The 17,538-nt window shown below is 38.0% G+C and overlaps 3 protein-coding genes across 3 annotated transcripts; 1 reads left to right on the top strand and 2 right to left on the bottom strand.

The window, feature by feature from the left end:
• Positions 1-498: 498 nt before the first annotated feature.
• LOC135074080 (uncharacterized) lies at positions 499-8,195 on the bottom strand. The gene is made up of 6 exons (XM_063968385.1): positions 7,939-8,195; positions 7,447-7,647; positions 6,775-6,968; positions 6,122-6,327; positions 5,275-5,525; positions 499-619 (listed from the first exon to the last, which is right to left on the bottom strand). The coding sequence occupies exons 1-6, from the start codon at positions 8,187-8,189 to the stop codon at positions 499-501; spliced, it is 1,224 nt and encodes a 407-aa protein (XP_063824455.1). The 5' UTR covers positions 8,190-8,195.
• Positions 8,196-9,581: 1,386 nt separating this feature from the next.
• On the bottom strand, positions 9,582-12,826 carry LOC135073834 (striatin-interacting protein 1). Its single transcript, XM_063968037.1, has one exon. It carries the CDS (start codon positions 12,664-12,666, stop codon positions 10,210-10,212), a length of 2,457 nt encoding a protein of 818 aa, XP_063824107.1. The 5' UTR covers positions 12,667-12,826; the 3' UTR covers positions 9,582-10,209.
• Positions 12,827-13,132: 306 nt separating this feature from the next.
• Positions 13,133-17,440, top strand: LOC135073844 (abl interactor 2). Its single transcript, XM_063968060.1, has 8 exons — positions 13,133-13,865; positions 14,148-14,336; positions 14,963-15,087; positions 15,635-15,710; positions 15,884-15,951; positions 16,053-16,178; positions 16,423-16,519; positions 16,684-17,440. Exons 1-8 carry the CDS (start codon positions 13,433-13,435, stop codon positions 16,845-16,847), a joined length of 1,278 nt encoding a protein of 425 aa, XP_063824130.1. The 5' UTR covers positions 13,133-13,432; the 3' UTR covers positions 16,848-17,440.
• Positions 17,441-17,538: the final 98 nt, after the last annotated feature.

Below are 17,538 nucleotides of genomic sequence, written 5' to 3'. Positions count from 1 at the left end.
ACACCTTCGTTTCTCAGCGCAAGCGCCGCCGACTGGTGAGCGGATGGAAACACAAAAAGCGCATATTCTGACGCTATGCACACTAATAAATATACTACTAAATAAATATCGCCGATGGTACTATTGACCCGTGGTACTTTTGTACCCGGTCTACCCTTAGTACGAATTAGGTACTAAAATTGAATTAAAAAAATATCGACGAAAAGTTTTTTTAAGCTAGTAAAACATTGCTTGCAAAAGTCAATTTATTGTATTTATTATTTAATTGTTTAAGTGATTAATACTTATTACTTGTGTAGGTACCATTCTAAGAAAACAGCAATATTTTGTGTAGATACAAACAAATAACGTGCAATAAATTACAATATTACTTTACAATTTATTACGATTGTTTCATTCTTTGTATTCCCACATTAATAATTACTTTAACAAACGAAACAAACAATAGTCGTTTAATAAATGTAAGTAGAATAAATTAGTTTGTATTACCACTTCGCGTTATCGCTGTTCTTGGCAGTGGGCGGGCGGGTAGAGAGTGTCGCATTGGGCGCCGCCCAGCCCAAGCGCTGCCGCCTTTAGGGCGCCTAATGCGCTTCCCCGCGACCACGCCACGCCCGCACTGGAGACAAGCATCTTGGTTACGACTAAAGGTATCAACATCATAGCACACTTATCAACCTGGAAAAGGCTCAACTCCGTATCGCCTTTTGCCGTGATATCAACCGCGAGGCGAAGCATTTACGTTACCTTACGGTGCAGTAAATGTGTGTTGCAGTAAGGAGTTTCATACAAAAAATACTGACCGCCTCGCGTTGATACGGTTACGAACCGTTTCCGGGTCGATAAGTGTGCTTCGTCCTTAAAACTACTAATAAAATATATTAATGAAGAAACGAATGAAGCCTACTCGTATAAAAGGGTTAGCATGGACACTAGTCACCATAATTCCTTGAGCTATACAACTTAACATAACGACTTTTAATTATGTATGAAAATCTGGACCAATTTTGAAATGCAAGGGGCTGATAAATAAGTATGTAAATGACTCTACATAAAGGAGTGTAGACACTTTAACAAATAAAAAATGTGGCTCTATCAGAGGGCTACCTACCTGACACCATCCTCAGTATTTAAGCTAGTGGGTCCAAATTCCACCGGGGGCCAGGGCATAATTTCACACCCGATTTTGTGTAGTATTTAGAACATCTACAAATTACTTGCATGCAACTGCATAATTGGAAGTGATACGACTAGGTCGTTGATGTTAAAAAGGAAACTCAACATTTCCCCGAAGCATGCCAGCAGAAATCAGATTCCTTGCCGTGACACAGGTAGCCAACAGAGCATGTCTTTGTAGCGTGTTTATGTATAGCAATACAGAAGGTGTAGCAAGTTATTTACCGTCTTGATAGTAAACTATGAAGTTTTACTTCGTCTTCACATCCATTACTCGTTTATTATACGAAAGTAAATATTGTAACTGTAACCAATGATCCATTTTTGATGAAGCAAATTCCCAAAGTATAGATCTGGGGGCACGGCAGTGCCCCCACCAAGTCGAGCAAAAAAGCGGCACGGCCGTACCATCCTTTTCTCGAAGCAATTCAGGCCATTTTCGACCGCCTGTAACTTCGTTGTGGATAAAACTAGAAGGCTGAATTTTCATTAGCTATGCAGGCATTGTAAAGACACGGTATATTTCAAATTTCATGCAATTTGAACCAGTAGTTTAAGAATTATAACGGGTCAAAGTTTCTTAATTTTGTCACTCACTGACTGACTGACTGACTCACCGATCATCAAAATTCTAAGGCACTTCTAGCAGACCTAGAAGCTTCAAATTTGGAATATAAGTAGTGTTTGGTGTATGAGGGTATTTCTTCGGAGGCAAAATTTTCGATGTCTTTGGGTACCTATAGTTCAGTAACCAACTAACAAAATGGCATGCAACATTTTTTTTTCGTATAGCTTAGCTATAGCCCTATCTGGCGCACATTACATTTTTGACATAATTGCTGTCCTTATACAAATTAAAAATATTTGAAGTGTGATTCTCTGATTCATATGGTGTGTCCGTTAGCCATTTTCCGGAACAAAATGGTTGATGTAGCATTTTCCTTTTGATATATCAATATAAATGAAAATTATTTCGAAAGCCAATGAGTTGTCCTTCTACAAAAAAAATGTGTCATAATTTTAATTAAGTTAGTTTGTTCGCAAAAAAATAAATAAGCAGTGTCCGGCATAAAATACTGATTCATATGGCGTGAGCTGTTCTTGATCATAACTGGTCAGGTTTTAATCATGAGAGTCTGGTTTCTGGCGTGGAGGCAAGCCCATCTTGCAACGGATGAGCTAGAAGGCAGACGTGGAGCTGGTTGGCTTAGAACCCGGTGTGACGAAGGCAAATACTTGATTCATCTGTGCTTGGTTCAGGTGGCATGCTGATTACAATGCCTACTTTATAAAATTATATTATTGCATTAAAAATCTAATCTGTCTTCCATGTGATGCTTTTGGGTTATAGATTCATGTAGAAAAATGACAACACTGTAGTTTGTATGTATGACGAGTTTTGCTCGATTTCAGGCAAAAAACTGATTCATCTGTGCGTGATTCATATGGTCAGGGCCCTATATGAATCATAAAATAAATTAGTTTTTGATCTATCAAGCACCAAAAAGGTATTTATTAGCTGAGAATGATATCCCGGACTGCTTCTCACTTAAGACCAGATGTGATTGCGGTTTTGTTATGAATAAAACAAATCATCATCATTTTTATACTATGAATTATAATGTATGTTTAAACAGTAAATAAGTAGTATATCCGTTAAGCTAGGAACCATAACACAAGCATATTTGTTGCTTATTTTATGGCTAAATGGCGCTGTATGAAATTCATCATCATCATCATCATTTCAGCCATAGGACGTCCACTGCTGAACATAGACCTCCCCCAATGCTTTCCATCTGTATGAAATTGCCCAACGATTATTCATTTTTATTATTATTTCAGCTAAACTTATAACACATAATAATACTGCTGAGCATAGGCCTCCAATGATTTCGAGATTAACTGATTGCCATTGCCACAACCTCTATAAGCTCATCTCACCTTCTTCATCTTGTGGGTGGACGTCTTAACAACGATTGCTTGGATAAGTGATACAGCTGGGTAGAGTCATCTAAAATACCTTAGTGCCATAAGATGAAAGTCTACATCCAGTGAGTGTTATCAGTGATGACATATTGTTCTGAAAAGCGGCCTCTCACTATAGGCTTACGAACCACAAAATTTCATACCATACTATGGAGTGGACTATGCTTGGTTTTTTTATGCAATCGAACCTGAAATGAGGAGATCCATAAACGGTCTAAAGTCGCATGGTGGCATAGTCCGATGTTTTAGCAAGCTGAAGTGATAATGGGCAGGACACATAGTATGCAGAACTGATGGCCTAGATGACCATCCAATGGATAGCAAGTTTCTGGAGTGGAAGCCACGGGCCGGAAAGCTCAGTGTAGAACGTTCACTCACAGGAAGGCGCTGGATGCAGTCCGCTACCAACTGGTCATTATTGAAATCATTGGGGTAGGCTTATGTTAAGTAGTGGATCTTATGGTTAAAATGAATAAGATGATGACAAAATATTATGGATGTATACTAAAGTTTCAGAAAAATGTTTTTCACGATTTATTGTGGAATTCGTTGCATTTTTTTTTCTCGTAATATTTTGATAACTGATATTGTTTTCATAACAACAGATCTTTTTTTTTTTGTTATAATATGATTATTTTCTTAATATAGAGCCAATTGTACATAAAGATTTTAAATTTTATTTCTATTTTTGATTAATATGTAACAAATTCTGATTCATATGGGCACAAAATATTTAAACGTTGATATCTTGAAAACTACTTTACAAAAACGAGTCCCTTATCCAAATATATGTTATTGGGTGTACCTATTTTCATATGAGTCTATGTTACAGACCTAAAATTGAATTTGAAATTTGTCCATATGAATCAGCCGAAGAATGCAATTTCGAAGAAGTGCCCATGAATCAAGGAAAAACTAAAATATTTGGGGGCACGGTAGTGCAACCGCCAAGTCGAGTAAAATTTTTCAATTTCGGTCCAGTTTTCTAGATACATAACTGCTGTCTACAAAATACAAAAATAATATTTTTAAAAACAAGCTTTTATTCTGAATTTCGAAAGTTTGTATCGCGCATGGAATTTATTCCTCTTTTTCTCTGTTTGCGCTACAAGCTTTCGAAATTCAGAATAAAAGCTTGTTTTTAAAAATATTATTTTTATTATAATTTTATTTTACACTTTTTAGTTATATCTTAATCTCAGGACACTGGACATTATCTAACACTAAAGTGCTCGAAAAGACAAATCCAACGAACCCAAACTCGATGAGTTTCCGCCGTTTTGTTTAGGAGTTCCTATGGCCACCTCCCGACTCCATCATCAGACCAGCTCAATGGTACCATAATATTGCATTGTCATCGTACTTACATAAGTATACCAAATTTCAGCTCAATCGGTTGAGGAGAACTGGTCTTAAATTCAGTTGCAAGATTTGTCCCACACATACTAACAAGTGAAGTCAATATAAAGCTTGTAAAAAAGAAATGAGATCCCATCAAAAACAATACTTGTCAAAAAAAACCAAGCCTCGCAACTCAGTTGTTCTACGGTAAAAAGTTGTGAGATCCATGTAATACCAAGTCCAGGCCAGGAAATCTTTAACGTTTTACATAAATATATTGACTTGGCCATCGTATGAAAACATAAATTAAATTATTTAGTGCGATGGCCAAGTCAATAATTTATGTAAAACGTTAAAGATTTCCTGGCCTGGACTTGGTATTACATGGATCTCACAACTTTTTACCGTAGAACAACTGAGTTGCGAGGCTTGGTTTTTTTGACAAGTATTGTTTTTGATGGGTAATAATATACGTATTCACAAACATTACTATGTCTCACAGTGCACGTGGACGCATAGGGTGGCACATGAACCATCACAGTGCTCTATTCAACGCTGTGCGTTCGATTTGCTGCTTCACTTAAGCAAGCATCGTTTGTGATATGGGCGTGACAATATAATTCTACATTTTTCGCATACCTTAATAAATCTTTAACGGGTGGAATACGGATAGGTAAAATGAAAACTCATTTCAAATTTATGGCTTAAATCCACGCAAAGAGGAGTTAGTAACTAAGTACCTACGAGTATAAGTACAAAACATTTACTTACTGCCACACAGGAAGCCAATAGCGACTGCTATCCCGTATCTCTCTCGCGTGCTTGTTGCCCAAGCATAGCGCTCGATACAAGCACTGGGTAGACCGCGGCCTCAGCGCTATGAGAGCGTAGCGCGCTAGAGTATTCATAGAAGACACGACGCTTCCTCTAGGTTCCGTGTCGCGTTTGAATCGGAACACGTCGTCGACGTTCATAGAATCGCTGTTATCGACCATCTGCATCACTTGAGTTTGTTGTGGATGCTGTAAAGGCAAACGAATTAATATCACAGCTCTTTGAGAAATTGGCAGTAAATAGGGTACAAGTTGGGACTCGGGATAGAAAAGTTCTCGAGCGGTAACCACACGGGCCGGAAGACGTAGGGTGGGCACTAGCCAGATTAGGTGAACCGACTATATTTAAATTTCTTAGCGAGAAGAGTCACTTATCAAACTAAATTTTAAATAAACAACTTGAAAAAATCAAACTGCCTAAGGTTTCGATGAATTCATCTAGTGTCTAGGAAGAGCAGTCGCCCGGCAAGCGAAAGGTCGTGGGTTCGATTCCCGCCTTAGGCAGTTAGATTTTTTCAAGTTTGTTTATTTAAAACCGACTATATCTTTTGAGGGTAGGGATAAGCACCTGGATGCGTGCAGCGCAGGAGCTATTATTGCTATTATAGTATCCTTGGAGGAAGCATTTGCTTTGGCTAGTAGTGGACGTCATTTATTGGTTAAAATGAGGATACAATGTACCTGTGTAGGTACTTTACGACGGTATGCCGACAAAATCGCCTGTAATCTGGTGTTTGACTGTAATAACCTATTGGTAGATACTTCTATTACGAATAAGGACTTACCATGGTAATACACATAAGCACTTGCAGCACGAACATGCCAAACGACAAGAAGGCTATTCCCGTGAGCGATATGTCAAACAGTTCAGAGATGCCCAGCCCGTGGCCGTCTCTCTCCACCGAGTATTCCTCGTGCTCCGGCTCCTGCGATGCCGGGTGGTGGTACAGTGGCGGCGGTGGCGGCGGCATTGAGTATTCGTAGGCTCCACCTAGAAGAAGTTGAAGTTAGCATAAAACTAACAAAATAGCATACAATTTTTACTTTAAAAGCTAGTACAAAGTTTAACTATAGAAGATAAATAGTTTGAGTAGGTAGTATTGATTTTCAGAAATCTAAGTTAGGTACAAATTTAATAAAGCACTTAGATGTATCGCTATTCATCGAAATATACAATACATGAATTACCCTCGGGCACAAGCTATTCATAGGTAGGTAGGGTCTACCTAAGGCTGCTTGCACACGACACCGCGGCGCTGATGCATTAATTACCTTAGAATTTCTAAGGAGCATTAGGTACACACGACGCCGAGGCGGCGTCTCTGCGCGCGCGGCAGTCATACAAATCCAAGGGAGAAGCGGCGGTACCGCTGCTGCTGCGGTGTCGCGTATAAACACGGGTAAGCATTACCCGTAGTTAGGCTGCACCTGCACTTACTGTATTTGGATATATCCTGATACGCCGCGTCTGGTTCGTTGTACGTGGCTTCTGGTTCAGCGGGCTCGTAGACTTCATACTTATCCCGGGTTTGGGAAGCTGAAGGGCCGCTGGCCATGGGAAAGGTGAAGTTACCGGCTTCGAGGTTGGGGACTGCGCTCAACTGGCGGTAGCCGTTGTTTATTGCAGCTATTCTAAAATGTATAATGTAGGTAAGTACTCGTAAGTATCAAAGATCCTAAATAAAGTAGATACCTAAGAAGTAATAAAATAACTAAGTACTTAGTACTAAAGCTATGCTGTAAGTTCCACCTAAAACTAAACTTTATGAAAAGTACCTAGTAGTAACCATATCTACAATAGGTACCTGGTAAACAAGTAGGTATGAACAGGTACCTATGTTCTTTAGGTTAGTAACAAAAACTTCTTCATCAGATTTTTAACCCAATTAATAAGCCTACTTTAAGCACTTACTTAAACTCTTGATTTGTGTAATGTAGAGCTCTAGCACCCTAATAACTTCTTGACTCATTCTAAATTCAAAATAAATGAAGAATGAGAGCAGTCGTCCGGAAACGAAAGATGATTTGTTCGATTCCCACCTGACACAATTTTATTTTTTTCAAGTTACCTAAGTAAAAATAATTGAATACAGTTAATTTAGGTACTAACTTATTCAGCCACTCCTGGTAGTTCGCCGAACCGATGTCATACAGCGCACTGCTCCTCAGGTCTGACGAGCGCCGGTTGACGTCACCAAGGCCCTCAAACCCGAAGGGCTTCCCGACGCGGCTCTGGACTACACTTTTACCCATTTCTTCCAGTATTTGCTCGGCCACGTAGTTTCTGCAGTGGTACTCGTTCATCATTTGTCTGAAACGTTTAAATGGTTAAATTAAATAAATACCTAACTATTAATAGTTCACATAAGTAAGTAGGGGAATATTTTCTATTTTACCTACCTACTCATACCTACTTACATCGATGATTGCGAAAATAGGTGGTGGTAAATACTAAATAGGTGTTATTCGGAGTCAACTTCGGAGAGAACTTTGTGAAGGCTTGAATCACATCTTTAGGGCTGTAAAAGCCCACATGATTGAACAAAACCTGAATTTATGTATTTTGAAATGATTTTGAACCAAAGATGGACGTTAACTTTACCTGTGGAACGCCAAAGTAGACAAAGCTGCATCAATAGATCCATTTATTGATTTGTAGGTCGTTTCTTCAGCGCTATCAGTGGTCCTCATTTCCGGAACACTCTCAGTCTTATTCTCTTCTCCACTCAACATGAAGAAGGTCGGCATCAGATCAGTTCGCAAAATATCATTCACATTAAGATCATTAGAATACATCTTTGAAGAATAAACTGCTTTAAAAATTAACAAAACAAATAAACTTGTAGAGAACATATTTTAGATTTGTCACTCAGAAAAAACTGTCGTGAAATGACTAACAATCGCTGTGCGTGCGCGCATGTTGATCGCAGTTTTCTCGGTTTACGAAGCGGAAAATTCTCTAGAGCAAATCTTGACTGTTCCGACCCAAATGAGACGGCGGCTAATGACTGGGTTAAGATAAGGTAGAATCGCGATTCTGGAAAAGAATTTTAAAACATCTTTGTTGCCATCAGAGAATCAAAGATCTTAAAACAGTCATATCTGCTGGATTTAAAAAATAAATTCTTCCTTGATCAACTAAGAGTAAGTAGGTAAATATTTAATCCTTAGAAGATTGTCAATGAAGATGGTAAACAATGAGAAGCGAAAAAATTTTTCAAAGAAAAGTAAGCTTAGTCCCAAAACCTGAATCTAAACTGTTGATGTTACAAGAAGAAAGGATATCCAAGGAGATCCAACCAACCACCTACTTTCACCTCGTTATACCTATTAGCATCCCCAATAAAAGCTTCACGCCACCCCCCGCCGCGTAAGTGCTCAACCGAGCTATAAAAGGGTCCTTTGCATTGTTGGAAGCATTACAAATGTTCGGATGTCATCTAATAGACGTTTGATGTGGGAACAAACCACCTGGCTCCGGGAAAATATTATTTTTCTATGCTCCCGCTGTTTGTAATTAAATTGATAGCAGTGAAAGAACAAACTACTTAGAGGCAAAAAATAGATAATGCAAACTGAACATTGCTGCATTGTCGTCTAATTTATTTAAAACTAGCTTTCCGCCCGCGTCTTCGCCCACGTGCAATTTTCTGTCCTTGAAAAACTTTATCGCGCGCGTCCCTGTTACAAAAACCGGGATAAAAACTATCCTATGTCCTTTCCCGGGACTCAAACTATCTCTTTACCAAATTTCATCAAAATCGGTTCAGTGGTTTATGCGTGAAAGTAAGACAGACAGACAGAGTTACTTTCGCATTTATAATATTAGTATAGATCTAGTGCGCAGTTCCATGTATTTTCCTACCTACAATCCATCACGCATTTTACACATACATAATTTTGACTTGAATGAAACACAAACATGTTATCATCATATATTATTATCTTGAAATAAAGTTGCGAGCTTGAACGAGATAGGGCATATTATTCAATGATGATAGTTATTCAACAATAAAAAAAAACCGCCAAATAATTCTGTATACAGGATAACACGGGTGGGTTCTTGATATGATTAGTAGGAGGTATCTAACTGTGCAACAAGGTGATAAAATCAGTGATAGTCAAATCATACCGGATTTAAAACAAGATACCGCCATCTAGTGGCCTATTACGTTACAATGGTATTATCGCTATAAAGCGATCTCTTCCATCAAACTATCCCACTAGGTTAATAAATAAGAAGTATTTAATGTCTCAATACAATTTTATTGTTAATGTAACTATTTAACTATACATTATTAAGCTTGTTTAGAAAACCATAAAAGATCTAGCTTCAATATTGTAATTCCATTTCATTATTTTGATTAGGTACTCTATTTAGATATTTTAAAAAAACTGGTTCAAAAAACAATTTGTTGTCAATATCAGTTCTGATGTTTAAAGGCAACTTTATTTTACTTCATTATAATTAAATGTTACACATAAGATGAGACAACTACCACTCTAAGCAAAAATTGCATTTTATACATGACAATTTAATGCATATCTAGTTATTTAAAATTTGATATAACATGCTTAAATATATAAATACTGTCATGATATAGATATTTTTAATTTTTTAAATTCCACTTTAAAATTACCAATGAAGTAAGAAAATAAATCTAAAGCAAAAAGACATCAATTTGTAGTAAAAATATTACAAAAAGAATAAAATATTTCTTCCCTGTCTAATGACATCTTGAATTATCTTTGAGTACATTCATAATCTTCCATAAGCATGTAATTTATCAGGGAATCTCATTATTATCAATTAATATTAAGTATTAAGAAAGTATATCAACATGAAACCTTAACAAACTTTTATAAAAGTGATTCATGCTGTCAGTAATATGTCCCAGTTTATTTCGTTATTATACACCTCCTGTTCTAGCCATAGCTCATAGTTTTCTTTAAACTCTTCATCAAGTTCAACATTTGCTTCAAGAATACTGTTAATATCTGTTTCAAGGGGAGTCAGATCTATTTCTTGTTCACCTCCAGTGCCATATCGCCTGTGATTGAAGCGGTCTACGCTTACCCTCAAAGCACACTCCTCATCCTGGAAGTCCCAAGGCCTTGCGTCTACATCATTACCAAAAGCCCAATCATCGTTCAGCCGATGACGTACTTTGGAATAAATGGCACTGATGGTCTTCATGTTCGTTTTTCTCCATTGTCGCCCCAGATATTTCGTCTGCATTTTGAGTAGCTTCAAAACATAAAATTGCATAAGAGCATGCCTAACCTTGAGTGTGCGTTTCAAAATCGGTGCACTCTTGAATACTACAAGCATCATGATTCTTGCGTTCTTCCATTTAGTTAGTTTGTTTAAAATTCTCAGCAGGTTTATGCACGAAAAAACATTTCTCCACGAGTACGGAACTGATGAATCTCCAATATCCAAACATTCTTTGGTCAGCTCAGGTTGTTCTCCAATGACACAAGCCGGGAAGTCAAATATGGGTATGGAATTCTTAGCTCCAACATATGACAAAATGTTTTGGTTGAAAAATTTGAGTATTAAGGGCATGCAATTAGCATAAACCAGATGCTGAGACATAAATTCAAATTGATATACATGATTTAATTTAAAATGCTTCAATAGTAAGAGTAATATGGCTGTGACTGCTTTCACAATGATTTCTTTGTGTCTATTTACATCAATGCCCAGTTTTAAAGACTGCAGAACTGTCATGGGCATTTCTTCAGGCAGTAGATCAGCCATGATGTTTATAGAATATGTTTTAGCTGTAGACGTGGGTGCAGCAGCCAGAAGTATTTTCAGTAAAGCAATCATATATTGTGGTAAGTTTGGCAACATAGCTCTATACAATACTTCAACCTCGGTTTCTTCCACGTCTCTCTCACCCTTAGTGAGTGGACTTCGAGCAATCTCTATTTCTCTTTCAGCTTGAATTTCAGATAAGCTTGTGTACATGTGTTTCTTCAATATATCTATGCCTTCATGAATTGGCTGTGGGAGGCCAGCTATCGTCTGCCTATCTCCAGGAAGAGAATAACCAACGAACTTTATTCTGACATTATCCAAAAACATGTCTATGTCTTTCTGTCGCACTTTGGACTGCCACGGCAAACTTCTGGGCAGAGGTGGTGGCGGAGGTGGGCTATCAAACTGTTTGAAGTACATGTAGTATGGACATTGTTGGTTGTTGTCCCCTCTTGTACCATCAGCAGGCATAGTCTGGAACTCCATTGAGTAATCTTCAGAGCCATTCCCAGTTTCCTCTTTGTCAACAAATATTTGTTCATCTGACTCATCCAAAGATGTCTGTTTCATAAAAGTTTGTCTCCTCAATGCTCTTTCATTTTCCTTCATTTTTCTCTGTCCAGGATTTTGATTTTCCAACATATCTGCAGCACTTGGAGGAGGGGAGCTGGCACGCATACCTTTAATGATTTCCAGAGTATCTTCACGAAGAGGTGGAAGTCCATGTTTTTCTCGCAATCTAGCTTTTCTCTCTTTCAATTCTTTTGAACCACCCAAATATACAAGTAGCACTTTCCACAAAAGAAGTAAAACTTTTTTCATAGGAAAGTGTGGAGTGGTTCCTGCACACAGATGTGTCACCATACTGAGGAGTTTCACTGGCAATAGTTCCTCACCAAAAGGTGTACCAAGTTCTTCCTTGAAATTCTTCACCAGATGAACATATTCTGACTCAGGATTGTCTTTTTCAGTTCTCATGTATTCTGTGATTAAATACAGGACAGATAAAATGACACGCAAATTGGTTGAGTCTGCTAGGGACTCTGCTAGTTTTCTGGATGCTATGGCAGTACTGCTTCTCACAATCTCAAGGTTTAGAAGTTCTACAAAAGCAGCAAACGTTCCCATATCATACAGGGTCATGACGTTAACCCTGGCCCAATGGGCCTGTTCGGCATCAGACTGCATCTCAGCCCAGCAACCCTGCGCCAGGTAGAATATACACCTCGTCGCACGCATACGAATATCACTCACTGCAACATCTAAATGCTCTAATAGTTTCATTATCACTGTTCGTTGTTGTTTATTTGTCAATCTCTGCCAGCTAGGAGGGTAATTGAACTCTTCCATGATATCCTCGAAAGCTTTCACGTTCAGTTGGAACTCCGGGTGCTCAGTGTAGCTGTAAAGCTCGGCTATTTCGTTTGTTTGAGTGTCGCAATCGTCGTATATAAAATCCAGCTCTGGGCTCTCCATATCGTTGATACAATCGCCTTCTTCAATAGGGCGACGGACATCGGGGAGTTTTGTGCCCCCGCGCCTCCCGTTCCCGTTGGTTCCCATCGTCTTATGTATAAATCTAATCAGATTAATAAAGTTTTGTCAACGATTCTATCAAATGATTTAAAATTCCAGTTGATCTCACAAAATCACTAAAAAGAAACTCGGAATTTTTACATCATGAATGAAATTACGACAAGTACGAATTTGTACAATTGAGACCACAGACAAAACAGATGATAAAATGACATAACTAGAGGTGAGCATTACTGATTGAAATCGAAGAGCTATTAAAAGTCCGGTTTTATATCTCGTCTAGTACTAGTCAATTAGTTCTAGATTTGTGGTCAGAAATATGCTCAGAACTTTAGAGCAGACTACACAATCATACAAATCAGTCGTAAAAATAAAACTTTAATTTTATTAAATCTATACTTTTCAATTTATTCATATCAATTGAATAAAAAAAAGTAACAACACTAAAAAGTGACGTATGATGTCAGTCACAGTCACTTTGACACTTGAGTTTTTTTTTCATCTGCCTAATTTTGGGTGTGTGCCTGTGTTTGTAATTTCTGGATATTTTTATTTTGTTTACAAAATCAAACAAATGTAGTTAATTAATTTAGGTAAAAAAACGTCTCATGTATTTTCTATTTGTGTAAGAAAAACATTTACTTAGAAATCAACTATTGCCGTGTCGAGTTTCCAGCGGAAGGAAGTGTTTCATTACGCATTGCAGACGCTACTTACTGATAATATTTACCTACTTTCCAATATTTTATAACTAAGATTATACCTGCTAAAACAGAACAATAACTACAGCACAATGGCCGAGTTAGCGGCTTTACTCCAAACGGAAATCCCGGAGGGTCGTAATCACCTCACCGACAGTCACACGAACCTTGAACGGGTAGCAGAATACTGTGAAGCCAACTATTTCCAGTCGGAAAACAAGAGATTAGCGCTAGAGAGCACGAAGAACTACACGACACAATCTTTGGCGAGTGTGGCCTATCAGATCAACACACTTGCATTCAACTTTCTTCAATTATTAGAGCTTCAGACCATGCAGTTGGCTGAAATGGAAGGTCAGATGAACCATATCGCACAGACAGTTGCTATACACAAAGAGAAAGTAGCGAGGAGGGAGATCGGTGTGCTAACAGCCAACAAGGTCATCACTAGGCAGTACAAAATCATAGCTCCAGCCAACCCTGAAAAACCAATCAAGTATGTTAGGAAAAGTATTGATTACACAGGTAAGCAATAACGTAGTAATAAACCTAGTTAACTAATAAATAGATGGGTTTCTATCTACAGTAGATCAATAAGATTTGATATGTAAAAATTAGTGCAGCTCAAATCTAAGGAAAAAGTCTTTATTTCTATCAATAATCATATTGGCGGCTGCGATACAAGCTTTCTTGCTTAGTCCAGAGACCACCAGAATAAAATTGTACATGTGACATCTCTTAGTAATAAATACTTTTTACTTTCTAATATCATACTTTATTCATAAATTCTACTTTTGTTTCAATCAGCATTAGATGACATTGGACACGGGGCCCGTTGGAACGGAGGCCAGACAGGCACCCCCCGTGGCCGCCGATCAGGGTCGGCCCCAAGCTCTGCTACACTTCCAGCTCCCACTACCAAGCCTCCCACTCCGCCTGCCGCTGTTAGGGCTGCAGCTGCTGCCAACACTGGCACTTTGGGACGTGGCACTCTTGGTAAGACAAACATGAAATGAAATAGTTTATTCAGTACATAGGCACTTTCCAGGGAACTTATACATGTCCCAAATATAACTTGCCCTGCCACCACTTTGGGACAACATATGGGCTGGTGCTGAGAAGAAGTGGTGGAAGAAACTCAGTCAAAGGTGACTGACTAAGGAGTCAGTATCTTTTCTTCAATCATCATCATTTACTTTCCATCACAGGATAAATTAGGATATTGTGGGTCATTAGTAGCTAAAAAGGTTCAAATATAATTGAATAATTACTTGGAGAGAACAGAAGCCATGTATTTTTACCCGACTACGGCAAAGCAAAAAGAGGGTTATGATTTTGACAGACTATGTATTTGAACATCTGAATAATCACTTTTCCATTAATCTATTGAAATAATAAAAGGCAAAAGTTTTCATTCAGAATAGACCTTTATTTTGTTGTCATTAATTAGTTAAGCATTCCAAAAGACACATTGAAATTATATTTCTGAAAATATATTTCTTCTTAGTAAATAGATATGAATGAACCGCAAATTAACTTTACCCAAATGCTGCAACACAATGGCTACTATTGTGCTGAAAATAAGTAGAAAAATAAAACTATAATATCTGTATCTTTTGCAGGCAAGTCCTCACGCGAGTACCGCACGCCGCCAGCCGTGGCGCCGCCTCAAGTGCCGTCGCACTACGCGCCAAACTATCCACGCCGACCTCCTGGGTACTCCACACTGCCGGTGGCCCAGCCTCAGGTATGATTGTTTAGATTAGAAAGACTGTCACAAAGCCTAATTGATCAAGCAGCAAATATGAAACCTGAGTAATACGTAATGGTAATTAATCATTATCTAGCTGTTCATCCTACTACTACTATTATAAATGCGAAAGTTTGTGTGGATGTCTGGATGTTTGTTACTCTTTCACGCTAAAACTACTGAACGGATTTTGATGAAACTTTACAGTATTATTGTTTATAACCCAGATTAACATATAGGCTATAATTTATGACGATCTGTGACAAACTAAATTTCTCGCGGGTGAAGCCGCGGGCAAAAGCTAGTTATTCATAAAAATATTACTTTATTTTTAGTGCGCAATTATTTTTCAATTATTATTACTCAGTGTATAAATATTGTCAGTGGTATTTAGTTTAAAAGTAATGAAGCGTGACATAATTGCTTGATTTGATATTACCACATCAAATCTAAATAATTACTCATACCTTTCTGGTTTGTGAATGTTAGTTAAGAATTTCATAATTCATTGCAGAAAAAATACACAAAAACATTATTGTTTTAGGTTGGCATGGTCCACCCAAATCAGCATCAAGTACCATCAAACTATTCTCAGCAAGATCTACACTCCAGTATGCCCCGTAAGTGTGTTATAAGCTTACGATTATTTCTAAAGCTCGCACACTTACTGCGCGCGAGCGATAAGGATGGGTAGCTTGGGGTCATTGGACAAAATTCTACGTGCTCACGGACCAGGCTTTAGGTCCATATTTTGTAACAATGAACTTATTCCATGATTTTTGTTTCATTTTAGCTCCGCCATCTCCATTGATCGGGTCTGATGGTGAACACAGCCAACATTCCATGAGTTTGCCAGGACAGGTAAGGAACATTCCATCCGGCAAAATGGAGACAATGAATCGAGACTGCCATATTCCACATGAAATAAGTACTATTTTTGCAGTGTTGTTTATTTATTTTAGCGTGCCTCATCCTCATCGACTGGCGGAGCGTCCATTCGCGGTGGCTCCGTGTCCCCGCCGTTGCCGCCACCGCCGATGGACGATGAACTGGCCCACGATGCCTTTGGACGACCGCACCATCTTAGCGTATGGATTTTTATTAACTTTCTGAGCTAGTTTATAACCACAAATTGACTAAAAATCACCAGCATTTAGGTACATGGACAATATTGTGACTAAAATAGAAAGACACGGGTCTTAACGCGACATTTATAAATGAGTTTCATTATGTACTCAAGGCTTGATTATTTTAGTTGAAATGGAACGCGAAAGTTTAAAATGTTACATTTATGTTGTGATTGTGCTTATGGAAATTTTATTTATTTTGCAGAGTAAGATGAACTCTCAATACACAAGCGCTGTACCAGCCATCGTTCCTGATGAAGAAGATTTGCCTGGTTGGGTACCAAAGAATTACATTGAGAAAGGTCAGTTATTAGCTTCAAAAATTGTCTTAAAACTAGTTACAGTAGGTAGAAAATAAAAGGTGAAATGAGAATTACGTCATGCAAGTGATACCTTTTGTCTTTTGTTTGGGACTAGAAGCGTAGTATAAAATGTCCAAGGATATTAATTTATTATTTATTTCCAGTGGTTGCGATCTACGACTACTACGCTGACAAGGAAGACGAGCTGTCATTCCAGGAGAGTGCAGTCATCTACGTGCTGAAGAAGAACGACGATGGCTGGTGGGAAGGCGTCATGGACGGGGTCACTGGCCTCTTCCCAGGGAACTATGTCGAGCCGTGTGTTTAGAGTGACACGCACAAGTAGATTATTTCATCCATGAAGACGTGCCCCACCACTTTTTGGTCGAGGGAAGCGCGGGGTGCGGGGAGTTTGATCCGAGCGTCATTATTCTAGTGTGTGAACTCATGGATAATTTAGCGTATACCGATAACACTCAAACATTAGCGGAAGAAAGGTGGGGTGCATCTTCGTGGATGAAACGATCTATATCATGATTATGACCCTTGAGGCAATAAAAATAAGGCACTCACCGCCAACATTCGCTTTTAGAATTTCCCCCAGTGAGTGCCTTCTTTTAGACTAAATTATTACTGTAACTTTTCCATTTTAAATGATATTTACACACGTTATTTTAAGTACAATAAGATTATATTAGATATTCATGTATTGATTTATTATTACTGTAATAAGACTTATGTGCACATGCATTTATTGTATACTGCATTCATTATCTATAAATATATCCACTCTAGTATGTATGATCTATCTAAATTTTTAAGTGTAAACATGTTAGAGTAATCTTGTTTAGATAAATGTAGTTTAGTGTAATTAAGACTTGGATTGTAAGGGAGAAAGAAATAAAACAGGTAGTTATTATATTTTATGTCTATTATTGAATTCAAAGCACAATTCCCTAATCAACAAATTAACCTACGTTACATTTGTCGCTTAGAAAATATAAGACTTACAAGCTACA

The sequence above is a fragment of the Ostrinia nubilalis genome, chromosome 8 (assembly GCF_963855985.1).
Source record: "Ostrinia nubilalis chromosome 8, ilOstNubi1.1, whole genome shotgun sequence".
Lineage (NCBI taxonomy): Eukaryota > Metazoa > Arthropoda > Insecta > Lepidoptera > Crambidae > Ostrinia > Ostrinia nubilalis.
This window is presented reverse-complemented; position numbering and strand designations above follow the sequence as displayed.